The sequence below is a fragment of the Lineus longissimus genome, chromosome 13, assembly GCF_910592395.1.
Source record: "Lineus longissimus chromosome 13, tnLinLong1.2, whole genome shotgun sequence".
Taxonomy (NCBI): Eukaryota; Metazoa; Nemertea; class Pilidiophora; order Heteronemertea; family Lineidae; genus Lineus; species Lineus longissimus.
In genome coordinates this window covers 3,229,852-3,250,815 of record NC_088320.1, presented here as the reverse complement: position 1 = coordinate 3,250,815, position 20,964 = coordinate 3,229,852, and the positions used below count along the sequence as shown (strand labels likewise).

Below are 20,964 nucleotides of genomic sequence, written 5' to 3'. Positions count from 1 at the left end.
TCTACTAATCTATTGTATACCGTCTGGTGCTGCCATCTACTAATCTATTGTGAAATTACGAATGCTGGTGAGTTGCGTGTATATTGAGGATGTGACAAATCGTGAAAATGGGGAGTTTTGATAATTTTCTTTTCATATTTCTCTATATTTTGGATAAACTTGCCTCCACAGATGGACATAATTGTTTCCACCGATTACCTAAGCCACATGAGGTAATGTACACAATCCTATTGTAGACATCTACCTTTAGGTTCATTATAAAAACATTTATTTGAACACTTTCATTTTGAAGTGTTCAAATATTAATGTTTATTTCAATTGTACTGTTAGTGTTACACATGTTTATTTCAATTGTACTGTTACACTTCAAAATGAAAGTGTTCAAATAAATGTTTTTTATAATGAAAATTGAATTTGAATTTGTCCTTCAGCGTCGAAGTTCCTATTCTATCGTCCATGTACATTTGTAGTCAAATTACACGCAACTTGCAGTGCTGCCTTTCTTCTATTCCAACCAAAAACGATTCCGCCTATCTTAAATATTGGTAGTGGTACTAGATAAAAATATGAGACTGATGTGTGTTGTTGGCCTCAGTGAGTCAGTCATTTTGAGCGAATGTCTGTCTCAACCTGGTACCCGTCTCAACCCCTCGAATTGATTTTAGTAACTGATAAAGAATGCAGCATACTTTTAATGTTTTAGGTGCTTCACAATGTCCACATAGAGCCATCTCACATCCTGAGGAAGCGCAGTATATCGCAGAATCTAAGAATACATCTTGTCTATGATAAAAGTTTACAAGATCTCTCCAAAGAAAAGTTCAAATTTATAAAGGTACAGTTCTTCATACATGCCATGAATGGTGATGACATGCCTGATGCATCAATCAATCAGTTGTTTTGATAGTCTAGAGCTGTACCATCCAGCAATTTATTTCTCCAAGTGATAACTTGTCGGCTACTTTGAACTATGCCAGGCGACTGCGGGGAGGGGGATTCAAATTTGAATGGATTTTGTGAAGTGGAGAGTCCTCCTATGCAGTGGCAATCCGACACAGACCATAATAGGATCCACTACCTCTATTACGTCATAAGCTATTTACATGAGGCTATCATCTTCCATTGCTATTAGGGATTTGATGTGCAATTTGCAGTAAAGGTTAGAAACATAACATAAATGTATTTGTTCAAAGAATGTATTATTTATTTCAGGAAGAAATTATGCCAGAGGCTGTTTTGTTTTGGGAAAAAACTCTTCAAGTGAGACAGACTGTTCAACCATTAAAATTAGTTAGGTAAGGCATGAGTAAACTAAAACCAAAGAACTTTTGAGGCCAAGAAGAAAATGAGTCGTTTCTGGTGAAGTTGTCCCACCACAACCTGAATAAAATTTCAACTTGAACTGCCTCAACACCAAATACCAAAATGGCTTTCAATTAAAATGAACATTTGAGGCTTTTGTGTACTTGAACTTACCTGTCATAACGGTCTATCGGTATCTATGTTGGTTTTTCTTGCAGACAATGTGAAACCAGCTACATTCGCTACAAAAATGATGACCCGTACCATTACTGCAGTGATGGATGTTCTCCTATGACAATGTGTGGGGAGATCAGGGTGCCGGAAGATCATTTAGATGTAAGTGAGATCTGTTTTCGCGACATAGGCAACGGATACAAAGAAATATCAGTTTTCTCATTCAAAGGATGGCTAGGGAGGCAAAGTGTCTTGCCAAAGGTCACAAGTGTGGGGGGATCAATTTTTAAAAAGTTGTTTTGGAAGAGGCACCTGTTGATCCGGTACAAAGAATCAGTTATATATGTTTCACTCAGTGGTCTTGGTAATTGAGTGAATTGACCAATAGCACACGATGTGTCAGTGTCTTGTATTGAACCAACTATGTCTGAATTATTCACGAGTCTAATGCCTTTAACATCAGATCATACCACCCATCCTGAAACTGAAGTTTCTTTTCAGGTCTGTCGGATGTGTTCTCCTCCGCCATCTGGTTCATGCTATACAAATGGTACATCTGGACCAGGCGTGCGCAATGCTGACTTCATATTGTATGTCTCTACAAAAACAACCAAGAGATGTGGATACGGTACCACGGTCGCTTATGCTGCTTACTGCCAATTGGAAGGTGCTCTTGATAGGTAGGTTTTTACTGTGATCTTTTAAGGAGGGTTATCGAATAGGCAATGTCACCTTACTCTACCTTGGACAATGTCACTTGATCGCAACTTTTTTGTCTTTTCAGACCAGTAGCTGGTTATGTGAATATTTGCCCAAATTCTATATCGACAAAGTTTCATGATCTCACCCAGATAGCTGCCACAATCAAACACGAGATACTCCACGCTTTGGTAAGTAGAGCTTAGGCCATGGGTATTAAATGATGTGTGCTGTCCCCCTCCCCACTGACATTTGCAGCCCTGACGAACTTCTTATAAAAGCTAAATGGAAAAATGCATTAAATTTTCAGAACAGAAGCAGCATACATTCAGTAATTGGCTGCTTTTGTCTCTTCAGGGTTTCTCTGCAGGACTGTACGCATTCTTTCGAGACAAAGATGGCAAACCACTCACACCCAGATTGGGATCTAGCGGAAAACCATTGTACAACAAAACGTACGTTTCAGGTGAACTGCCCATTTCTCCTGATTTCTGACGCTGGCAGCAGCGTTCTCCACACCATTAAAAAAAGCACGAATCTCAGGACCCAACTTTCCGATCGGCGGAGATTTGACATATCTGACATTAATAGGCGCTTACACCGTTACGGTACCACTTCACTTGCCTAAGAATCATTATGCTCAAGTTCCGTCCCGACGCAACTTTGGAAATTTGTCTGCATAATAATTATATGGGCTCGATTTCAATGAATTTTATGCCTACTAAAAAGCTGAAATCGAGTAGATAGGATCAGATTTGATCAAAGAACGAGGCGATTTTTTTTCCAGTTGACGTCATCAGTTCAAGTTATATTGTTTTTGCTTCAGTTAAAATCAAACCTAGGAAATACCAACAATCTTTGGTTAAACATATCAGCTGCCATTCATAATATAGAATGTTTAATATCAATTGTTTTTCCAGGTTGTCTTTGTACCAATGGGGTGAAAATATTATCAAGCTGGTTAGAAGAAAGGATTGGCTTGTGCGAGGGGGCACAGTGGATAAATATGTTCATATGGTGGTTACACCAAAAGTAGTGGTATGTGCCAGTTCAAATGTATAAATTTTGTTACTTTTTTTGTAAGGAAATTCAATGCTCACTTCTTAGACTCAGATAATACACTATTTGTCACCTTGGTCACTTTTACGAATTCCTCATGTCTTGAGCACGACGCATCCACACCACTAATTAGTGTGTGGTCGAAATGGAAGCCTGCACTGTCTTGTAATCTAATGTGTTTCAGGAAGAAGTCCGTAATCATTTCAATTGCTCAACATTAGAAGGCGCTGAGCTAGAAGATCAGGGAATTGTGGGAACAGCGTTGACTCACTGGGAAAAGAGGGTTTTTGAGGTAATTATCTTAAAGGATGTACTGCCAGGCCAGATGTCGAGGGATGTAAATTTCCGACTTTTTTTTCCGATGCAGATTTCAGATTTCAGATAGAAAGCTCTGTGTCTCAACTCCCTGTGGATCTTAGAATGATTGAGTGAGAGAGCTGATCAAGGACAAGATTTTTACACGAAAAAGATTTCAGAGTTTTTCGCATTGCAGCTGTTTTGAATATATTGTATTCCTATTCCAGAATGAAGCAATGACGGGAACTTACACACAGAATCCGTCAATATCTCGGATCACATTGGCTTTAATGGAGGACAGCGGGTAAGATCACCATCCATTGTTGAATCATTCCATGAATCATTTGTATGTGTTGCTAGTTATCACTGTATCAGGTGTGGTTGTTAATATGGCAAGTGAAACTCGTTATTCGAAAATAGGTCCTTGTATGGTCAAAGCTAGAAGCTAGACAACCCCTTATCAACCTGTGTCTACTTATCGCCTCTGCCAACACCCCAGAACTGGTAACAGCAAATAGAATTCTAGCTACCATCATCATTGATTTTGAAATAGATTTACTACCATCAATCCTTTTCTGTTTTAGGTGGTATAAACCCAATTACGATTCTGCAGAACCGTTGTCTTGGGGGCGAAATCTCGGCTGTGGGTTTGTGAATAATAGCTGTCTTTACTGGATGGAGAAACATAAACATACGTAAATATGATATTTCGATCTCTGTTCGATTTCTTGCTTCCTTGCTTGTCCTCTATAACTGCGGTGCCATGGAGATGTGCTTAACAAGCGAAATAACATGATTTTGATATGATATCTTCCAGTGAGCGATCAATTCATCCGTACTGCCAGCAAATTAAGTATAACGATGGTCTCAAGACAGAATGTACTGATACCAGGGAGGCCGTAGCATTATGTAACCTGATAGAGTTTGATAAGGATTTAGAACCTCAGTATCAGGTAGGTTCCAGTGAAGCAGTGGTAATATGTTATATAAAAATCATATGAAAAGGTGATAGATAAAAATATCTGTGGTTATGAAGGTCAGTTTGGAGATATTTAGCGCTGTAAATGATAGTGATGTTCTGTAGGTTGAAACTCGAGAAGATCTTCTGCTTTTTGAAATGTGACAGTATCACTTGATACTTACCATGTATCCTCATATTGCAGTATTTTTCAAGTCTTCCCGATGTATCCGACGTTTTAGCTGGAAGATATGGTGGCTCAGTGGAGTTGGCTGATTACTGCCCATACATACAGGTATGTTGACGATGAAAAAGATAAGCTAATTGGTCAGTCGGCCATCTTCTTCTTCTTCAGCGTTCAACCTGCCTAAGTACTATAACCTCAGTCCTGTGGCGGAGATGAAGCGGCTTGTCGCCCGAAGGTCCGGCTGTGTTCCCCACAGTTTTTCTTCGACCTTCGTGTCCTTAGGCCAGAATCTATTTCGTAAATCCTGGCACAGGGGACAGTCCTGTAGGATGTGCGTTGGTGTTTGCACTGCTGTCTGGCATTGGCATTCTGCTGTGTCTCTTACTCCTATACGTTTAAGATGCCCACGTAGGCCACAGTGGCCTGTTCTTAGACGGTAGATGGTAGTAGCGTCTTTTCGGTCAAGTAGCCACAGCTATTCTGATTGGGGGTAGTGGTTTCCCTGGAAGTCGGCCATCTGAGATCATCGTAATAATATCCCATAGCCTGAGATGAACCTGCGCCTCTGACTATGTGGCACCATATGGACACCGCTCTCTCATCAGCGGGGCAACTGAAAGTACTTGCCATTATTCAATGGCAGTAAGAAGTGTGATGCGATCATGTAGCGGATGTGTATATGTCACGAAATTTAAGTTTTCTTTATTTGTTTTAAGGAGTTTAGCTGGAAGAGAGGTGACGTTGTCATCAGAGCTTCAAAGTGTATGGAGAACGAGAATTCACCTGGTAAGGGTTATCTTTATAAACTGAAACCAAAGTTTTTTTGCAGATCCCAGTTTTCTGGCAGATTTCCAGATGGACAAGTCACATGTACTACACTACGGTAGAACTCGCGTAACTCGGCACCTTCGGGACCGAGATTTTTATGACGACTTACAAGAAGAGTAAAGATAACTGGTCGTAATGAAGACATCTCACCACTGATTTATTTCATCTTTCAGACAAATACTCAAACTATGCATTAGAGAGCTATGGTAATAATTCAGTTTGTATACAGCAGTCGGCACCATGGGTCCTCATGAAGTGTGATAGGACGCATAAAGTGCAGCATTGGGGGAGTGGCTGTTACATGGTGAGGCATATCTCGTGATAAGGAGTCTGTGTCTGTGGCTCATCTCATAGTAGAAAAAATACAACTGAAAAATTTCTGCCCTTTTTTTATTCAGATAAAATTATCTATTTTTATTTGGCCGATTTCAACTTTCCTACCGTCTTCTCAATAACAATTTTTTTTGGCGATTTTCATTTTCGTGAATCTAGCATATTCCTGAAATCCAAAATCTATTTTCAGCATTCGTGCAGTGATAAAGGCCTCTCTCTTATCGTTGAGGGTCGGGAGTACCCTTGTTATAAAGAAGGTCAGGTGCTACAAATCAAGGCCATCAGCATGGGATATCTTCACAGCGGAGAAATAATATGCCCCAGTTGTCAGGAAATTTGCAAGGTGATTAACGGAACATCCCATAAGGTCAAATGGTTGTCATTTTGACAACACCAGTATGTATGATGTGCGCAGAATGCAATGAGGGGCAAATACTTGCAACTACAACACGAAAAATAAGTCTGCAATTGAAGGAATTCCTCAAATCATCTCGGAACATGCCATGACTGAAGTACATCAACTGGACACTGACAACTGCTTGCAGTGTAAACTGTTGAGCCAGCCCCTCATTTCATCACCTCAGGCTTTTTAAGCAAGGCCTTTATAGAAATCTTGTTTGGTGAATTTGATATTTGATGACGATTACTCATTTCAGGGAGATGGCATGGAGTGTCCAAAAGAACAAGATCCACCGCTGACAAGAACAGATATCGTAGAGCCAGCAATTCCATGTGCTAGTACACAGAGCCACCTAGTGGCATCTTTATTAGTTATAATGTTAATAGCAGCCGTTGCTTTGTCTTGAGACTGTGATCCCTGTTAGGTCATCTTGTTGTGTTTCTATCACTGCCACTAGGGGGCATTAAAAGGATTTGCAGGGTTTAATCCAGATGAGAGACATTTTGTCATAGTTAGGAAAAAATTACAGTCGGTCCAACACGTTCAAATTAAAGGGAACTGGAACCGCCGAGCGATTTTTTCAACTTTTCGACTTTCACCGCCCTGTTCGAGTTCAGATTTGTAGCTCCGCCCCCCAGTGCCCGAGCATGCGCAGTTCAAGGAAAACACTGAATGTGAAATGTGATTGGTGACAACAACAACAGGAATGTTAAGTAAATCCAGCCCACCGAAGACTAAATATCTGGTGCCATAGATAAGGAATCTGTGAATTGTTTGAACACCCATTAAAAGTAAATTTGAAACTTTTTACTTGAATAATCTTTATTCTGACTTGCAACTTTTACATGTTTTATGATATACGTTTTTAAAGGAAAGTTTTTTTGAGAAGTTTTATGTTCTTGTCTGACCATTAAAGAGTTCGATCAGTGGGTTCAATCATGATTCAATATGTTACCCCTAGCTTTGAAAGCTTTATTATCCATTTGTGTTTCATTATCCATTTTTGTATTTCTGTATATTTCTGATTACTGGTCTATTGCAGTGTGATGTTGGTATTTCAGTGGACCCTCACTCGGTAGACACCCTCTCTATCACTGACTGATACTTGGCCAGGCCAGACGTTCCTTGACACCTTCACTCCTTTTTGAACGCTGTGCACATGCACATCTTCCTGTATACACTTGATACTACAAATAAATCCTTAAACAATCTGAAATGCTATATAAAGGCAGGGTTTGAATTTGAAAAAAATATATTCTCAAGAGATGATGTCAGTTTTTTTTAAATGCTTCTGCCGATTATACCAACAGAGCACATGTCACAAGAATGAATAAACTGATTGTGTATTCCCCCTTCTCTTCAGTTATGTAAGCTTGCAGCTCATATAAAACAGTTGTTATTGTTAAAATGTTGTGTTTCTCGACTCATTTCCACGATCTTTTCTTACTTAGTTATCTTAGTCCTTAACCCCCCTGGTTTATTCCTCCGGATGTCCTCATGATGACGATGTTGCAGGGTGACATGCATGTTATCATTCACATTCATACCAAATGGGTCTGATTAAGATGGTTATAACCAGGAGGCCTGTGTAGAAGTTTTAAATGCGCCCCCCTTGAAAAGGCGTCCCTCCTAAGATTCTGAGTCAGGAGAGGCTCAGCCCCCTACAATCCGGACGCAGTGGACCGGCCTCGTTATGTCGCCGAGGAAGGACGATAAGGGGAACGAAATGGACTGCATCGGACTCTACAGTCCCCTTGGCCCTGGGTCTTCGTTAAAGATTCGTTGGATTGCTCTCCGTCGTTTATGCCAAACATCATCCTTAGGTAGGGGTAAATGTTCTTTCCTAACGATAGTCAACATCGATTTTTTTATGACCCGTTTTTTTATTTCTTCGAATATTATCACAATCACGTGGTATGATTGATGGCGCAGCGAACACTGGCATAGTCTATCGAGTAGACCCGTTGGCCGTCAAAACATTGTCGTTAATCGAATTAAATCAATTACTCCATTCTTATCAGCTAAAACTGATAAGAATGCATTGTTTGGACTTTGGGCGCTATGGCACGTTGCACGGTGCAGACATCCTTTTGGCACGAATTGAAGATCCTTTCTAGTTCTGGTTGTAACTTGCTATTGATTGTTGTTGCATGCTGTATTATCAGGTCTGCATGGTTTTGGCAGCATATTATGGTGTGGTTGTTGCAGTATCTGCTGTCTCTTCAGGTCAGGTGTTCTGACTTCATGCAATCCCTTTATGAAAATGATAGGGGAAGCGTTGCATACAGATTTGGTCTAATAAAGGGGTTGATGGGGTTTATATAGGACGGTGCAAAAAACATTGATCACAGTACAGTATTGCCATCTGATGGTAGACATTTCAACTACACATGGACTAGCCAGACTGGATATTCCATTATTTACCAAGGGAAATAGGTTATCCGATTTCAGAATAAAGGTTTTCTTACAAGCGCATAACCGATAAATTAAAGTTAAAACACATTGATGAAGATATTCTTACTGATAAAAAACAAATAAACTGATTTTTTAAAAATTTTAGGAGTATTTTTTCGACATTTGAGGCATATACAATATAACGTTCCCTCAAAAATAGTGAATTCACCCTATTAAGTAGACAGCTTTGAGTTCGCCGACTGCGGCGTGAAACTCAGATTTTTGTGTCTTGAAAACAATGCAAAATCAGTCAACCAAGACGGATAATTAATGACAATGGGCAAAATTATATTCTGAGGATATATCCGCCCTCGATATCGGCGTACTATAGGCAAAATAGCCATCAGGAGGCCGAAAATTTGGAGAAGTTTATCGGGAGTTTTCTGTCGTTGGTCCGCCATGTTTTGAGAGTTGAGAAAATAAAAGTGGTCTTCTTTCAAAATGGAGCTTCATAGCATTATCCTGGGCAATACCATCATCTTCGTTGCCATTGGATGCATTCTGAGTAAGTATGCTGATTGTCCCGTATTGTTATTTCCACCTATCTTCTGCCGATGTCACAAATTTATGCTTCAAAAGTGGGCTTCTGTTGCGGTGTATACAAAAATACAGTAGATCAAAGTGCAGTACTGTCCAGAATAAACATCACATTTCCTTCGCAACATTACGGCGTTGCTCACTCTTTCATTGTAAATGGTTTTGGCGAGGCGCTCTGCATGTATGCATGATGAGGTTGAACAGAAGGTTGTTTTGGCTGCTGCTGGGTGGGATATGAAGCAGCTAGTCGTCACTGGGATTAACCCTGACCCCATGCACAACGGGAACCCAACCCTTACCTTTGTGGTTTACCTGATATGATTTGGTTTGTGGATACCTGAGTGTGATTTAAACAACCGAGCTCTGTATTTTCATATTTGTACCCAACCGAATGTTTGTGCTTTGTTGATAATGCTGTGCGCATCATCAAATGGGATGTTATTCTGGACTGGACTGTATTTCGCATTCATTGTTCTGCGGTGTGACGTAACTCTGAGTAACTCCAGCGTGTGCCTGTTGAATGTAATGGTGTGTCAGATTGAGAATTACATGGTATGGGATGTCACTTCTGGACAGTACAGTACATTTTATAAACTTTAGTTTGAGTTTGACCTTAACTTTCTGAGTACTTTTTTTTCCTGTCTAAGGTGAATAAGAATAACTCTGATTGCATGGTAAATGGTAACTAAAAAAAGGTTCGTAAATTGTAGATTTCTCCAGTCTACCCAGCCAACCTGGATCTTATTCTTGACTTTCTGCCTGACATAAATTCTACCTGATAGTTTCCCTCCTGATATGAATTCTACTATATTTTCAGCTCATGAAGTCACTGCCACTAACTTCACATTTTGTGCATATCACGATGACATAATCCTCCGGGGCAATGGGAATGAGGGCGAGGCGGTCTACATTGAGGAAGCTGCTGCAAGCCTTTCCATGAAAATGTTGGATAAGTCCGGTGAGGTACAGCCAGATAGGAAAACGATCAAATGCGCTGTGAAGAAGAATAAATGCTACACGCTGTGGCAGACAGACCTGACGACAAACACCGACGCCATATTGAAACAAGGTAATTTGAAAGACCCCCCAGGTTGATTGATTTAGCTCTTTTATGTTTCCTCATAACATTGTAGTTTATGATCAGGGTTCTCAGTCTGCTGTCATGCTGTTGAAAAACCGAGTGACCTATTAAGCTCTCAACCAAACCCCAATGTTTGCACCATTTCAATCATTTAGATATATACGATGAGAAAATTTCACAATTTTAATGGATTGCATGAAATGTTCTTGAATTAAAAATCTGCGAGAAAAAAAATACTGACACATGGTTTACAGTAGAGTTCATTGACATGTAGTTGGGTGCGTGTTCCTGAATCATAGCCACTTATGCATCCTTGTCCTTGATCTCCTTCCTTCGATCACAGTAATCATAGAATGAGTCCTCGTCATACACTTCCATGGACTCACTAAAAAAGAACGTGCATATTCATTATACATTTATGGAGATCGTAAACACTGAAGGGAATGTGGAATGATGTCTGGCTCCAGACATATTGATTGAATGTACCCTTTGCCCATGGTTATCACAGTCATCAGGATTTGAACGTTTGCTCACCAGTGAATGTCTCTGAGCCAGCAGGCTGTTGTTCATGTTTCAGCTGCATGTATTATTTTATGTGTGGTTTCTGAAGTGAAAGAGTCAGCCGACTTTTTTCAGCCTTGATGTTATCTCATATTAGGCCTACATGTGGTTCACTACTTTTCAGAGAGATGAGTATAGGCCTACATCAGGTTGATGCACCTGAGGAAGGGATTTTACATTGCAATACAACTCACTCCATCCTGATTCCAAGTTACATGAAGGATCAGAAACAATAGCACGCTTATCTGTTCCTGGTAGGACCACAATGTTCTGTTCGTGGCTGCTTTCACCACAGTCATTATTTATCAAAAAATATTGTTCACAGAATGGTGGCTTTATGAAGATTATATAAATACTAGCATTGTACCCGTGGCGCAGGCAGGTTCAAATGGGCTATACCTTGAATAGATTAATTGCAATAAACATCTAATGCAATATCAAAGGAGCCATATCGAAGAGACAAATTAAACCAACCATTTGTCCACAGACTCGGACCTAGCTGTGGTGCTGTATGCGTGCATATAAAAGTATATCAGTTGGTCCGATAGAGATGATGAGGCAATGCCTCGTTCCTTAGTCAGCAATATGCGCCTTTTTATACAGAGAAGAAGGAGTACCCATGCAGATAGGCCTTCACATGTCGGCCTCCAAATAGCTCGAACCAATTGCACTATCACTACTATAACTTTAAAATGCGTGCTCCTCCTACATGTAGCCAGGTCTCGGGCAAGGCACTTACTCGACAGGCAAGCTAGAAGTTCAGCACCGTGAGCAGCTCCCTGATAAGGCCATTTCAGGTTCAGCGCACCTCTTCAGATCAAGTATTGAGAGCTGTGGTGAGCACATAACCATACCATGGTAACCTTCATTATCACGGGTTAGCTCAGTCTGGCTAACACAGCACCCATAAACAATAGACCACCAATTTGACCCCAGCTCCTTACTGCGGGAAAACCCAATTCCAGCAACCGAAAGTACCAAAAATACATTTTTGTTTACATTTGAACTGCACACATACGTTTGTTTACAATTTCTTTCCCCGCGAAATCTCGAAGATCAGGTGACCTACAATCGTGGATTGAAAATAACATTAACCTTGGTTCAGCAGGTCAACACGTGTACAGGCTGTTCCAATCACCCCCCTACAGCCAGCCGTTCAACAGGTTGTGTTAGTCACCCCACAGGGAGTGCAGGTGATTCATTAATCCCCTGCATACTAAACAGCAATGGCTTGGCTTCCGTGAGTGGTAAGGAGAATTGACCGTGTCCGATTAAAAATCCCTCATTACTGCTCCGCTGAAGTAAATTTCCGAAAATAAACATGACGTTGCATCAGGATAACATATCACCTGCAAACGTGCAAAATTTCGAGACGAAACACGACCCCCAAATGGCACTTTAGCGAGCCGCCTTATAGTATTATGATATAGATTCAACATTGTTCATAATGCATGAAATAATCACTATATTTTACAAACTGTGTTTATACATGGAGTCAATGGTGATTGTGGCCTATCGTATTGTGTGGAAGGAATAACTGTAAACATGGTAAAGTTCATGTGAGACAAAACATTCACACGAAACCTCGAGTTTAAAATCTGTTGCACTAACTTTCTTGCACTCAGTAGTCTACTCAATGTTGTTGTTTTAAAAGAACCGTGCGCCAGTCTACCTGCGGCAGTGCGCATATCTACTTACAATCAATAGTATGAAATTTATTTTTATGGCCTGTCTTCCAACAGAGCCCTAACTTTGGAAATATTTTGTCAATAGAAAAAGTGTTCTACATGGCCTAGAGGGGGGGGGGGGGCACTCTGTTTCTGGCTAACTCAATCCTGACTCAGTGCTGTGACTGATTCATTGCTAAAGAATATTGATGAGACCGCTAGAGACGTAGTGTTGGATGTGGCAAGGTGCTTCAGGGAGATTCCGTTTGGTGACTTATAGCTCACTATCTTACATGTCTTATATCTTATGTTTCGATATTATCATGAAGGAAATTTTCTGAAGAGAAAAGATATTTTCTCAGAGCAACCTGTTGGCTAAAACTTGTATCAAAAGAAAATTTTCCTGCTTCACTGATTCACATCATGAATTATGAAAATGCTGTCTGAATATATTTGTGAATAAACCTCTCTATTGAGACAAACTTTGAAGAATCCACCTTGAATCTGCCACTATCAAAACCCAGATATATGACTATATTGGCAGTTTTATCTGCAGACCAGAGATATTCTTGTTACACATTGCAGCAGCTGCAGCCCCAGGTCACCCATTCACCCGATATAAAATCTACAAAATGACGACTATACTACGCAATACCCGTAGTTACAACATTTTGCCACCACCTCCGGTTCATCCTATGTACTGCACTCTGCACTCTGCACGCACAGTAATATAGCTAGTGTAATCAATACAGACTCTATCCCGATATGCTGAAAGTCATTTACCCTGTTTTTTCTCCCTTGGCCCAATTCCAGTTATCTGGTTAAACCAGCCAAACAAAATGTTTTTGCCACTGGTGTGTCAATCAACCATTGTGTATCAGCAGAGATGGCCTGATTTTGATGAATATTTTTATTTGGGTTCAACCAAGATGGCACATTTATGACAATTTATTTTAAACTTCAGCAGAATAGGATGACATTGACAATGTATTTTCCCCATGTCTTACTCTTTTGCACCTGTTTTGTCCGCTGAGCTGGATCCAAGTTTGTTTTGTCGAATGAGCAGTCTTGGCGGCGCCTGGTGTACCTCCTTTGATCTGCGCCTGCGCACGATCTCACAATATTAACCCTTATTAATAAATTTATATTATCATGTTCATATCATATAATTTTTAGGATGTTGGGACCACTCTGACCCGTCCTACTGCGACAAGAAAGACTGCATGAACGATCGCCCTCAGATGAGGAACAACACCAAATTCTGTTGCTGTGCTGGAGACATGTGTAACGTGAACGTCACGGATATTTACGAGCCATCTGACGACGCAACGTTTGTACCAAGACCGACACCAGGTACAAGTGCATGTATGTGTATTTGGTTTCTGTTGCTATTATCTGCTTTGGTCACCTATGACTGTTACAGCTTCTGTAAACAGCTTCTTTTCGTTTGCAAGTGCTTCATTCATGTGTCATTAGTTATCTTTACCCCCTCACTTTAAAATGATATTATCAGGCACATGAAGTCTTTGGGTGCTTTTGCTTGGCAAAGGGCCTACAGAATACCACCAACAGCTTCATCCGCTGTAGTTATGCGGAGAAAATTGATCTTCAGCCTGTTTTTGTCTTCCAAACCACTCTTTAGCTGCGGCAGGGCCAAGTTGAGAAAAGTTGGGAAGCCGGGGTAATGAAGTTGAACTCAAAATGTTGACATTTGCTACCATGCAGGGCCAACATTTGATGTGTGATTAGCTATATATTGGAAGCCGGGTAACTTTTTGTGGTCATACGAGCTCGGTGGTCATTATACCAGTCACTGACAGACGATACAACATCAATAGGTTCTCTTATGATGACATTTGCTGAGAAGGAGGATTAGCTGGATCTGTTGAATGAATGTGGTATGGTGCATGCAGCGCGGGTCTAATCTCATTGAGTGAAGGAGAAAAAGATATATTTTTGTCCTGAGGTGCACCCGAGGGCGGTACATTGGTTACGGTAGGCCTACAGTGTTGTAGTAACGTTTAGTCTCGAGTGAATTTCTATCATTGGGCTTACATGTACGATGTGTTATTGAATAAATGATCATTGAAACTGAAGTCAGTCAAATGTCAATGAGTATAAACAAATGAAAGTTGTAGTAAAAGTTCTGTTAATTTCTGAAAGTAAAATGGGACACTTTCTTACGTATTTTCTTCTTGTTTAAGATCCAAACTATAGGAGGAACACGATAATAATCGCAATGTCTTCAGTCATCAGTGTAGCCATCATAAGTGCATTTAGCTTCCTGGTTTACCGTCTTTGGATCAGCTCACACAAACCACCACCAGACTCACTCAGCCTTGTAGAAGCGCCACCTAGCCCCAGCTACGAACTAGACCAGCTAAAAATAGACTCGCTGATCCAAAAAGGTCGCTACGGGGAAATATGGAAAGGAAAACTTGGCGAAAAAGAAGTCGCAGTGAAAATATTCAACGCTAGTCAGCGGTCTTATTTCATCAATGAAAGGGACGTGTATTCGTTACCTTTCATGGAGCACGACAACTTATTGAAGTTTTACGGCGCAACAGAACGTGTGTTACCAGATGGCGCTACACAGTATTTGGTGGTTTTGCAACTCTGCCCCGAAGGTTCGTTGATCGATTATCTGAAGCACAACACACTCGATTGGTTGATACTGTGCCGAATGTGTCACTCTATTGCCTGTGGGTTGGCACAGTTGCATACTGACTTCAAAAAAGGAGGTGAGTTGAGACATGCTGTAAACCAATACATTTCTTAAAAAGTTGACTTTCACAAATTCAACTTTGGTGGATTACGAGATTCTTATTTCTTTTTTCCAAGTCAAAAATATGTTCGCAAAAAGTTACATTTGCAAATTCATTAAAATTTAAACCCCTGTGAAAACCGTGCAGCTTACAGTAATGCACGGAGTGACTAGGTTGAGAACGGATGTTTTAGATATCCTCTTTGAAACAAAATCACTAGGAAGAAAACTCTTATAAATTTCATTATTAGAGCGATCCACCTGGTTTAATCTGACACACATGTGGCGTCTCTCATATTTCTTGATTAAATCCTGCACTGAGTTTGTAAATTAAGCCAACATTTCAACCTTTTAGTCTCAGTTTCATACGTAGTAGATCTTATCAAGATTGGTTACAGGTATAAGATAAATGAAGGCTGGGGTTTCATTTCACAGATACTTGAGGTCAAAGGGAACATTTGTGCCGAGACCAAATTCTTCTTTTGCAGGGCGCATTGCGAGTAAACTATTTATATCTTTCATGTCTTTCAGATAATGTAAAACCTGTGGTAGCTCATCGAGACTTCAACACAAGAAACATCCTAATCCGAGCTGATCTCTCGTGTGTGATATGTGACCTTGGCTTTGCCATGAAGCTCGCGGGGACGAGGTTGTATCGTGGTCAAGACGAGGAGCAAGTGTCACTCATTGATGTGAGTATCAAAGAGCAACCGTAGGTTGGAGCCTAACTGGAAATCAGGAGAATCACTTTCACAGCCGACAAAATAGGCTTTTGAGGAATATTCTCACTGTGAGAAAAGAACAGTTTAACTTGCTTATCTGTTTTAGGTGGGCACACTGCGTTACATGGCCCCCGAGGTGCTAGACGGTGCTGTTAACCTGCGTGACTGTGAATCATCTCTGAAGCAGATAGATGTCTACGCTCTTGGCCTCGTCATATGGGAAATAGCCAGTCGCTGTTCAGATTTATATCAAGGTAAGGGAAAGTTGGAGTTCATCATCGGAAAAATACTCATTGAAGCAACAGGTTGTGCTAAAGCTGTGAAAGGTTAGGAGGCATGGCTATACCTCTGAGGTCCTGAAGCACCCTGTTCTTGCTGCGACCTGCATACTGTAATCAGGTTCACATGCGACAAAAACTTTTGATTGCAGTAGTCATCGCAGGTGCCTCCATCAGACATTGGTGATTGTTGTTAGCCTGTTAAAAATAGTATGGAATATTTGTAGTGGCTGAAATCTAGTGAAAACAGCCTGATTATTACTTTTTCCTTTCATCTTGCCAGGTATGCCAGTGCCGGAACACTCACTGCCCTTCCAACACGAGTTAGGAGCACATCCAACTTTGGAAGAAATGCAGCTGATGGTATCGAGGAAGAAGGTTCGCCCGGTTTTCCCGGATGTCTGGAAGGATACTCACCAGGTAGCATTAGTTTATTTGTTTGTTGAGAGATGACAGCACTGTCTGGTCTACTTTACACAGGAGATGTATGGAATGTTCCGAAAAAGAAATTTTGATATGCAATGAAGCAGTAGCAGAACTGTATTGAGTAGCCCATTGAACCTACCTAGAAATGTCAACAGGCTAAAGTGTTCTGACTCGGGGAATTGTTTGCACTTTCATCCAACGAGTGTCGGTGACAAAACCATCAGCAATAGGATAGTGTTAACTGACCAAAAAACGCCTTTTAATGCTCTAAACTTGTTCTTTCTCTGCAGGCTATTCGCGCCCTGAAGGAAACAATCGAAGATTGTTGGGATCAGGACGCCGAGGCTCGTCTGACTGCCATGTGTGTGGAGGAGCGCATCTTGGAGATGACGAATCTGTGGGAAGCCGTCAAACATAAGGGTAAGCAGGAGGAGCCGCTGTGTACCAGTGGCTGTAAACTTAAAGATGGCCGAGAATGTCTTGGTGCCGTTGGTGTAGTTTAATACCTAAAGGTCCATTGTTCCCATATCTGAGCGGCCAGGTCAATTAAATGTTTGTTTCTTTCACAGGTGTGACGCCAACTATCCTACAGTGTGGCGGTTTACCCGACTCTACCATCATGCAGCGTAATATCACTAGTCAGAGTGCACCCCCTAGTCAGGATGAAACGACGACCACAGACAGGAATGGTAACCTTGCACAAACTGAACGTTCAAGAATGCTGCCCAACGTTGAGGAGTACAACATTTCGTCTTCGTATCCAACTTATCATCGTTTCCATAATATGAACGATCATAGCGTCTCTACGTCAACCACTGAAACAACTCTGACAATGTCACCGTCGGAACCAGAAGTCTACACAAAAGCGAATCGTAATATCGGTTATGCAAAATCGAACCGTGCTAATCAATCGTTACAACCCCATCAGGGTCGGAATCCGACTGTCGAGCGTAACACTCATAAGCGTAGCGATGAAGAGTTACAAATTAAAGGAAATACCCTCGTTGAAGGAGGCATCTCGCAGGCCTCTAGTACTCAAAACATGGATCACATTTTCGATTCGATTACAGACAATTTGGATTCGTCACTCGTTCAGCACGATATCCTGAATCAGAATCGAACAAATAACCCTCCTATCCCGTATGTTCAAAATAGAGTTTCCGCGGAGCCGATGGTCGTTCGTCCGAAACAGGCAAATGTCCCTGGAAATGGGCAGTCACACAAACATGGCTCCTCGCAGACAAAATCACGATCAAAAATGAAGAAACTAAAGGAAAAGGGAAAGTTTAATCTGTTTGTGCGTAACCCAATTATTCGGGGGTTCTTGGGTGGGTATTGGAAAAAGGACACAGGGAGTGATGCTGTGAAACAGCCACTGCAGGCAACGGTGCCACCTCCTCGGGTTGAACCGTGCTACAACCCTGAGAAGTGTAACCTGCTAAATGAAGCCGAGTATAAGACAGTTGCAACAAAAGTTTGTTTGATGAATGGTAGCCCTGTCGTGCGGCCGTTGGATTTACAGTTGCGTGACAACCGTAATGATGACGACGCGACTAATATTAATCTCCTGAGGTCGCATGAAGGTCGTCTTGGTGTTGCTGAAGTTGGCGTCGCAAAATTACGTAGCGTGAACAATGGACATGCCGCGGTAGTGAAATTGAATAGTTCTAGTGTTGGTAGTTCGCGATCTGAATCCGCTTCGTCAGAATCTGAAGAATTTGAAAACGGCTTGCTCCAAAGGAGGCCGAGCTCTCTTTCACTAAATGGACATAATTATACGCAGAATGATTTAAAATCTGACGGTGTAGTTAATAGTACTCAAAGTACTCCCACTGATGTTGGCAATGCGAACAATGTTTCAGTAGAGGAATTAAAGTCAGGCCAGCAGATTAAACGACGTGTTAAAACACCGTATATGATGCGACCGGGACGTTTCTCACTCTACGACGATCGTATGATGACCGATAGTTGCCGGGAAACGCTTGGCAAGGCTAAGACTGATTATCTGACTACAAAGTCGAGTATCTCTTTACAGCAATTCAACAGTGGTGACATTGATATCAGTGCCTTAAAGGCGGCGGATTACACATGCTGATTGAGAGATCTGTATAAAATACGTGTTTAGTGTGGCCAGAAATATACGTAAGCTGATTTACAGTATCAACTTATCAGTCAAACTGATGCTCTCATAGACGTTAGGCTGTTACATGTGCTACTACTAGTCATGATACTCTATTGGGTTGGACATGATTTTTGGATCCTAGCATTTGGCAAAATCTGGCTGGGATTTGTGTTGATGGGGAATATGGCTAAATAAAATAATGACAAATTCATAGCATCATCGTAGACTTATTTTGTGCTCTGAAATGCATGTAGGGGGAGCTTTTTAAAATGATGTCCATACTCAAGGTATCGGTAAAATTAGATAATGTGCTTCAATACACGCGAGAGTATATTGTACTGCTAATTGTTCCAATTTTGTTTCAACAGCAACCAGAGTGGTTGTCCTGGTGATATGTGCTGCTGTAAAAATGCTACACTGTGCAAGTAGCTGATTTTTGTTGGTGAGTTTTACACATTAATGTATCACTTTTGTGATGTCGTTCATGATCTTTGAACGTTTGGTTGGGCTTTTTTTCACACCAATTTTTTAAAGTTGATTTCGTCATAAAACCTATGAAATGTATCAAGATCTTGTCCTGTTCATATTATGTAGCTTTAATAGTGCAATTATGATGACCATTAATGTGTGTGATGGTCAATTATGCGTTTTGTGTATGTAGGCCTAGGGGAGGGGTGGGGCAGGTGCATATGTGACCCGCTCTACCAAAACTAGGCGCTTGTCGCATCTGAACTTGACAGGGTGATACAGACTTGTTGTTCATTTCCCTATTGTAGACCTTTGGTGAAATGTAACCAAATCAGTTTGTAATAAATTTCACAAAAGGTCTACAATAGGGAAATGAACAACAAGTCTGTATCAACCTGTCAAGTTCAGATGCGACAAGCGCCTAGTTTTGGTAGAGCGGGTCACATATGACAAGAATCAAGAGTTATGGGGCTTAATGCAACTGCATCTTGTTGTTATCATTGAAGAAAGTTAGCTATTTCCTACCTAAGGAATTTTACTTCTCCATTAAGAGTATTTTAACAGTATTGGAAAAGTCTTTAAGATTCACTAACCAATAATGTTTTAACCCTTAGGATCAACAAGGCAAGGTTGGTGATGCTTGTCTTGAGGGGGGTGGGTAGAAGATACTGGTTGAAACTTCCATAAGTGTCAGTTGATGTGATGACAGTTTTCCTATGAGAAATCATTACAACTAGGTAACACTCTTTTAAGTTGTAATGGGAGATAGAACTTCTACAATTCTTCAGTTATTTCATTGCTTGCGAGGTGCTTCCAAGGTCACAGATCTGATCTTCAAAGTTTGGTACAGAGCAAGAGGGTGGGTCATTGTGGCCATGAAAAGAGAATTGGTGGTACTACACATGTAAAATGTAGTTTAGTGCGACATAAATAGCTGGTCAGAATTCTATGAACCACCCTTTTTGCATGCATCATGTTCACACTCAAGGTGTGTGCAATGTAAAAACAGTAGTTTATATATCACGGTTGCCTATTGTTTCGCTAGGAAATGGTTTATGTATTTTAAAGTGTCCTTGGAACACTTGACTGATATGAGAAATACTCATATGACGAGAAAATTGTATTGCCTTTGAAATTGAGGCAATTCATAGGTGCTAGACTTTCAATGTCGTTGTTACTTTCCAGTGACTGAACTTAAGATCTGCTATATGTGACCTTTCGTTCATTCTGAGATACCCTGTATTATTGATGTGGGTTGATAGATGATTATGTGTAAACAGCAGTCTGCTAATGTGAAGAGTGCTATCATGCAGTTCTGTCTGCATTTAGTCTGACGCCCAACTCTGACATGAGGCTTGATTTTGGGTTTGAAATTGTTGTACCTGGGAGTACAATTTATTCTTGTGTGGCCAATTAGATGTCTAGGTTAAGAATATTTGGTGATTGAAATGTCGACTGCTGCCTTGTTGTATGTGAGTAAGTAAAAACAAAGATCTGTGCTTTAAAAAATGTTGCAAAATGCTGTGAAAAGAACATCCTGGTTCTTTTTGGAAAAGTACTGTTCAGAAACTCATGTGTGTCAGTGTCTGGGACAGCATTGGGTGGGTTGATGGTGGGGGGAACAAAGAAGATACTAGTCATTCTCAG

The 20,964-nt window shown here is 40.8% G+C and overlaps 2 protein-coding genes across 3 annotated transcripts; both read left to right on the top strand.

The window, feature by feature from the left end:
- The first annotated feature begins 18 nt into the window (after positions 1 to 18).
- Positions 19 to 7,639, top strand: LOC135497751 (leishmanolysin-like peptidase). The gene is made up of 17 exons (XM_064787599.1): positions 19 to 212; positions 704 to 835; positions 1,213 to 1,295; positions 1,521 to 1,638; positions 1,978 to 2,156; positions 2,261 to 2,366; positions 2,533 to 2,630; positions 3,096 to 3,213; positions 3,419 to 3,526; positions 3,759 to 3,835; positions 4,116 to 4,226; positions 4,349 to 4,484; positions 4,695 to 4,784; positions 5,393 to 5,462; positions 5,678 to 5,808; positions 6,028 to 6,180; positions 6,494 to 7,639. The coding sequence occupies exons 1-17, from the start codon at positions 108 to 110 to the stop codon at positions 6,641 to 6,643; spliced, it is 1,965 nt and encodes a 654-aa protein (XP_064643669.1). The 5' UTR covers positions 19 to 107; the 3' UTR covers positions 6,644 to 7,639.
- Positions 7,640 to 8,882: 1,243 nt separating this feature from the next.
- Positions 8,883 to 19,623, top strand: LOC135497845 (bone morphogenetic protein receptor type-2-like). Of its 2 annotated transcripts, none has more exons than XM_064787798.1 (9): positions 8,883 to 9,196; positions 10,046 to 10,297; positions 13,714 to 13,902; positions 14,742 to 15,278; positions 15,833 to 15,993; positions 16,130 to 16,277; positions 16,585 to 16,721; positions 17,018 to 17,147; positions 17,297 to 19,623. In XM_064787798.1, exons 1-9 carry the CDS (start codon positions 9,133 to 9,135, stop codon positions 18,820 to 18,822), a joined length of 3,144 nt encoding a protein of 1,047 aa, XP_064643868.1. In that variant the 5' UTR covers positions 8,883 to 9,132; the 3' UTR covers positions 18,823 to 19,623. The 2 variants fall into 2 exon arrangements, with proteins under 2 accessions (XP_064643868.1, XP_064643869.1); XM_064787799.1 differs by having other exon boundaries at positions 13,714 to 13,890; positions 17,297 to 19,622.
- Positions 19,624 to 20,964: the final 1,341 nt, after the last annotated feature.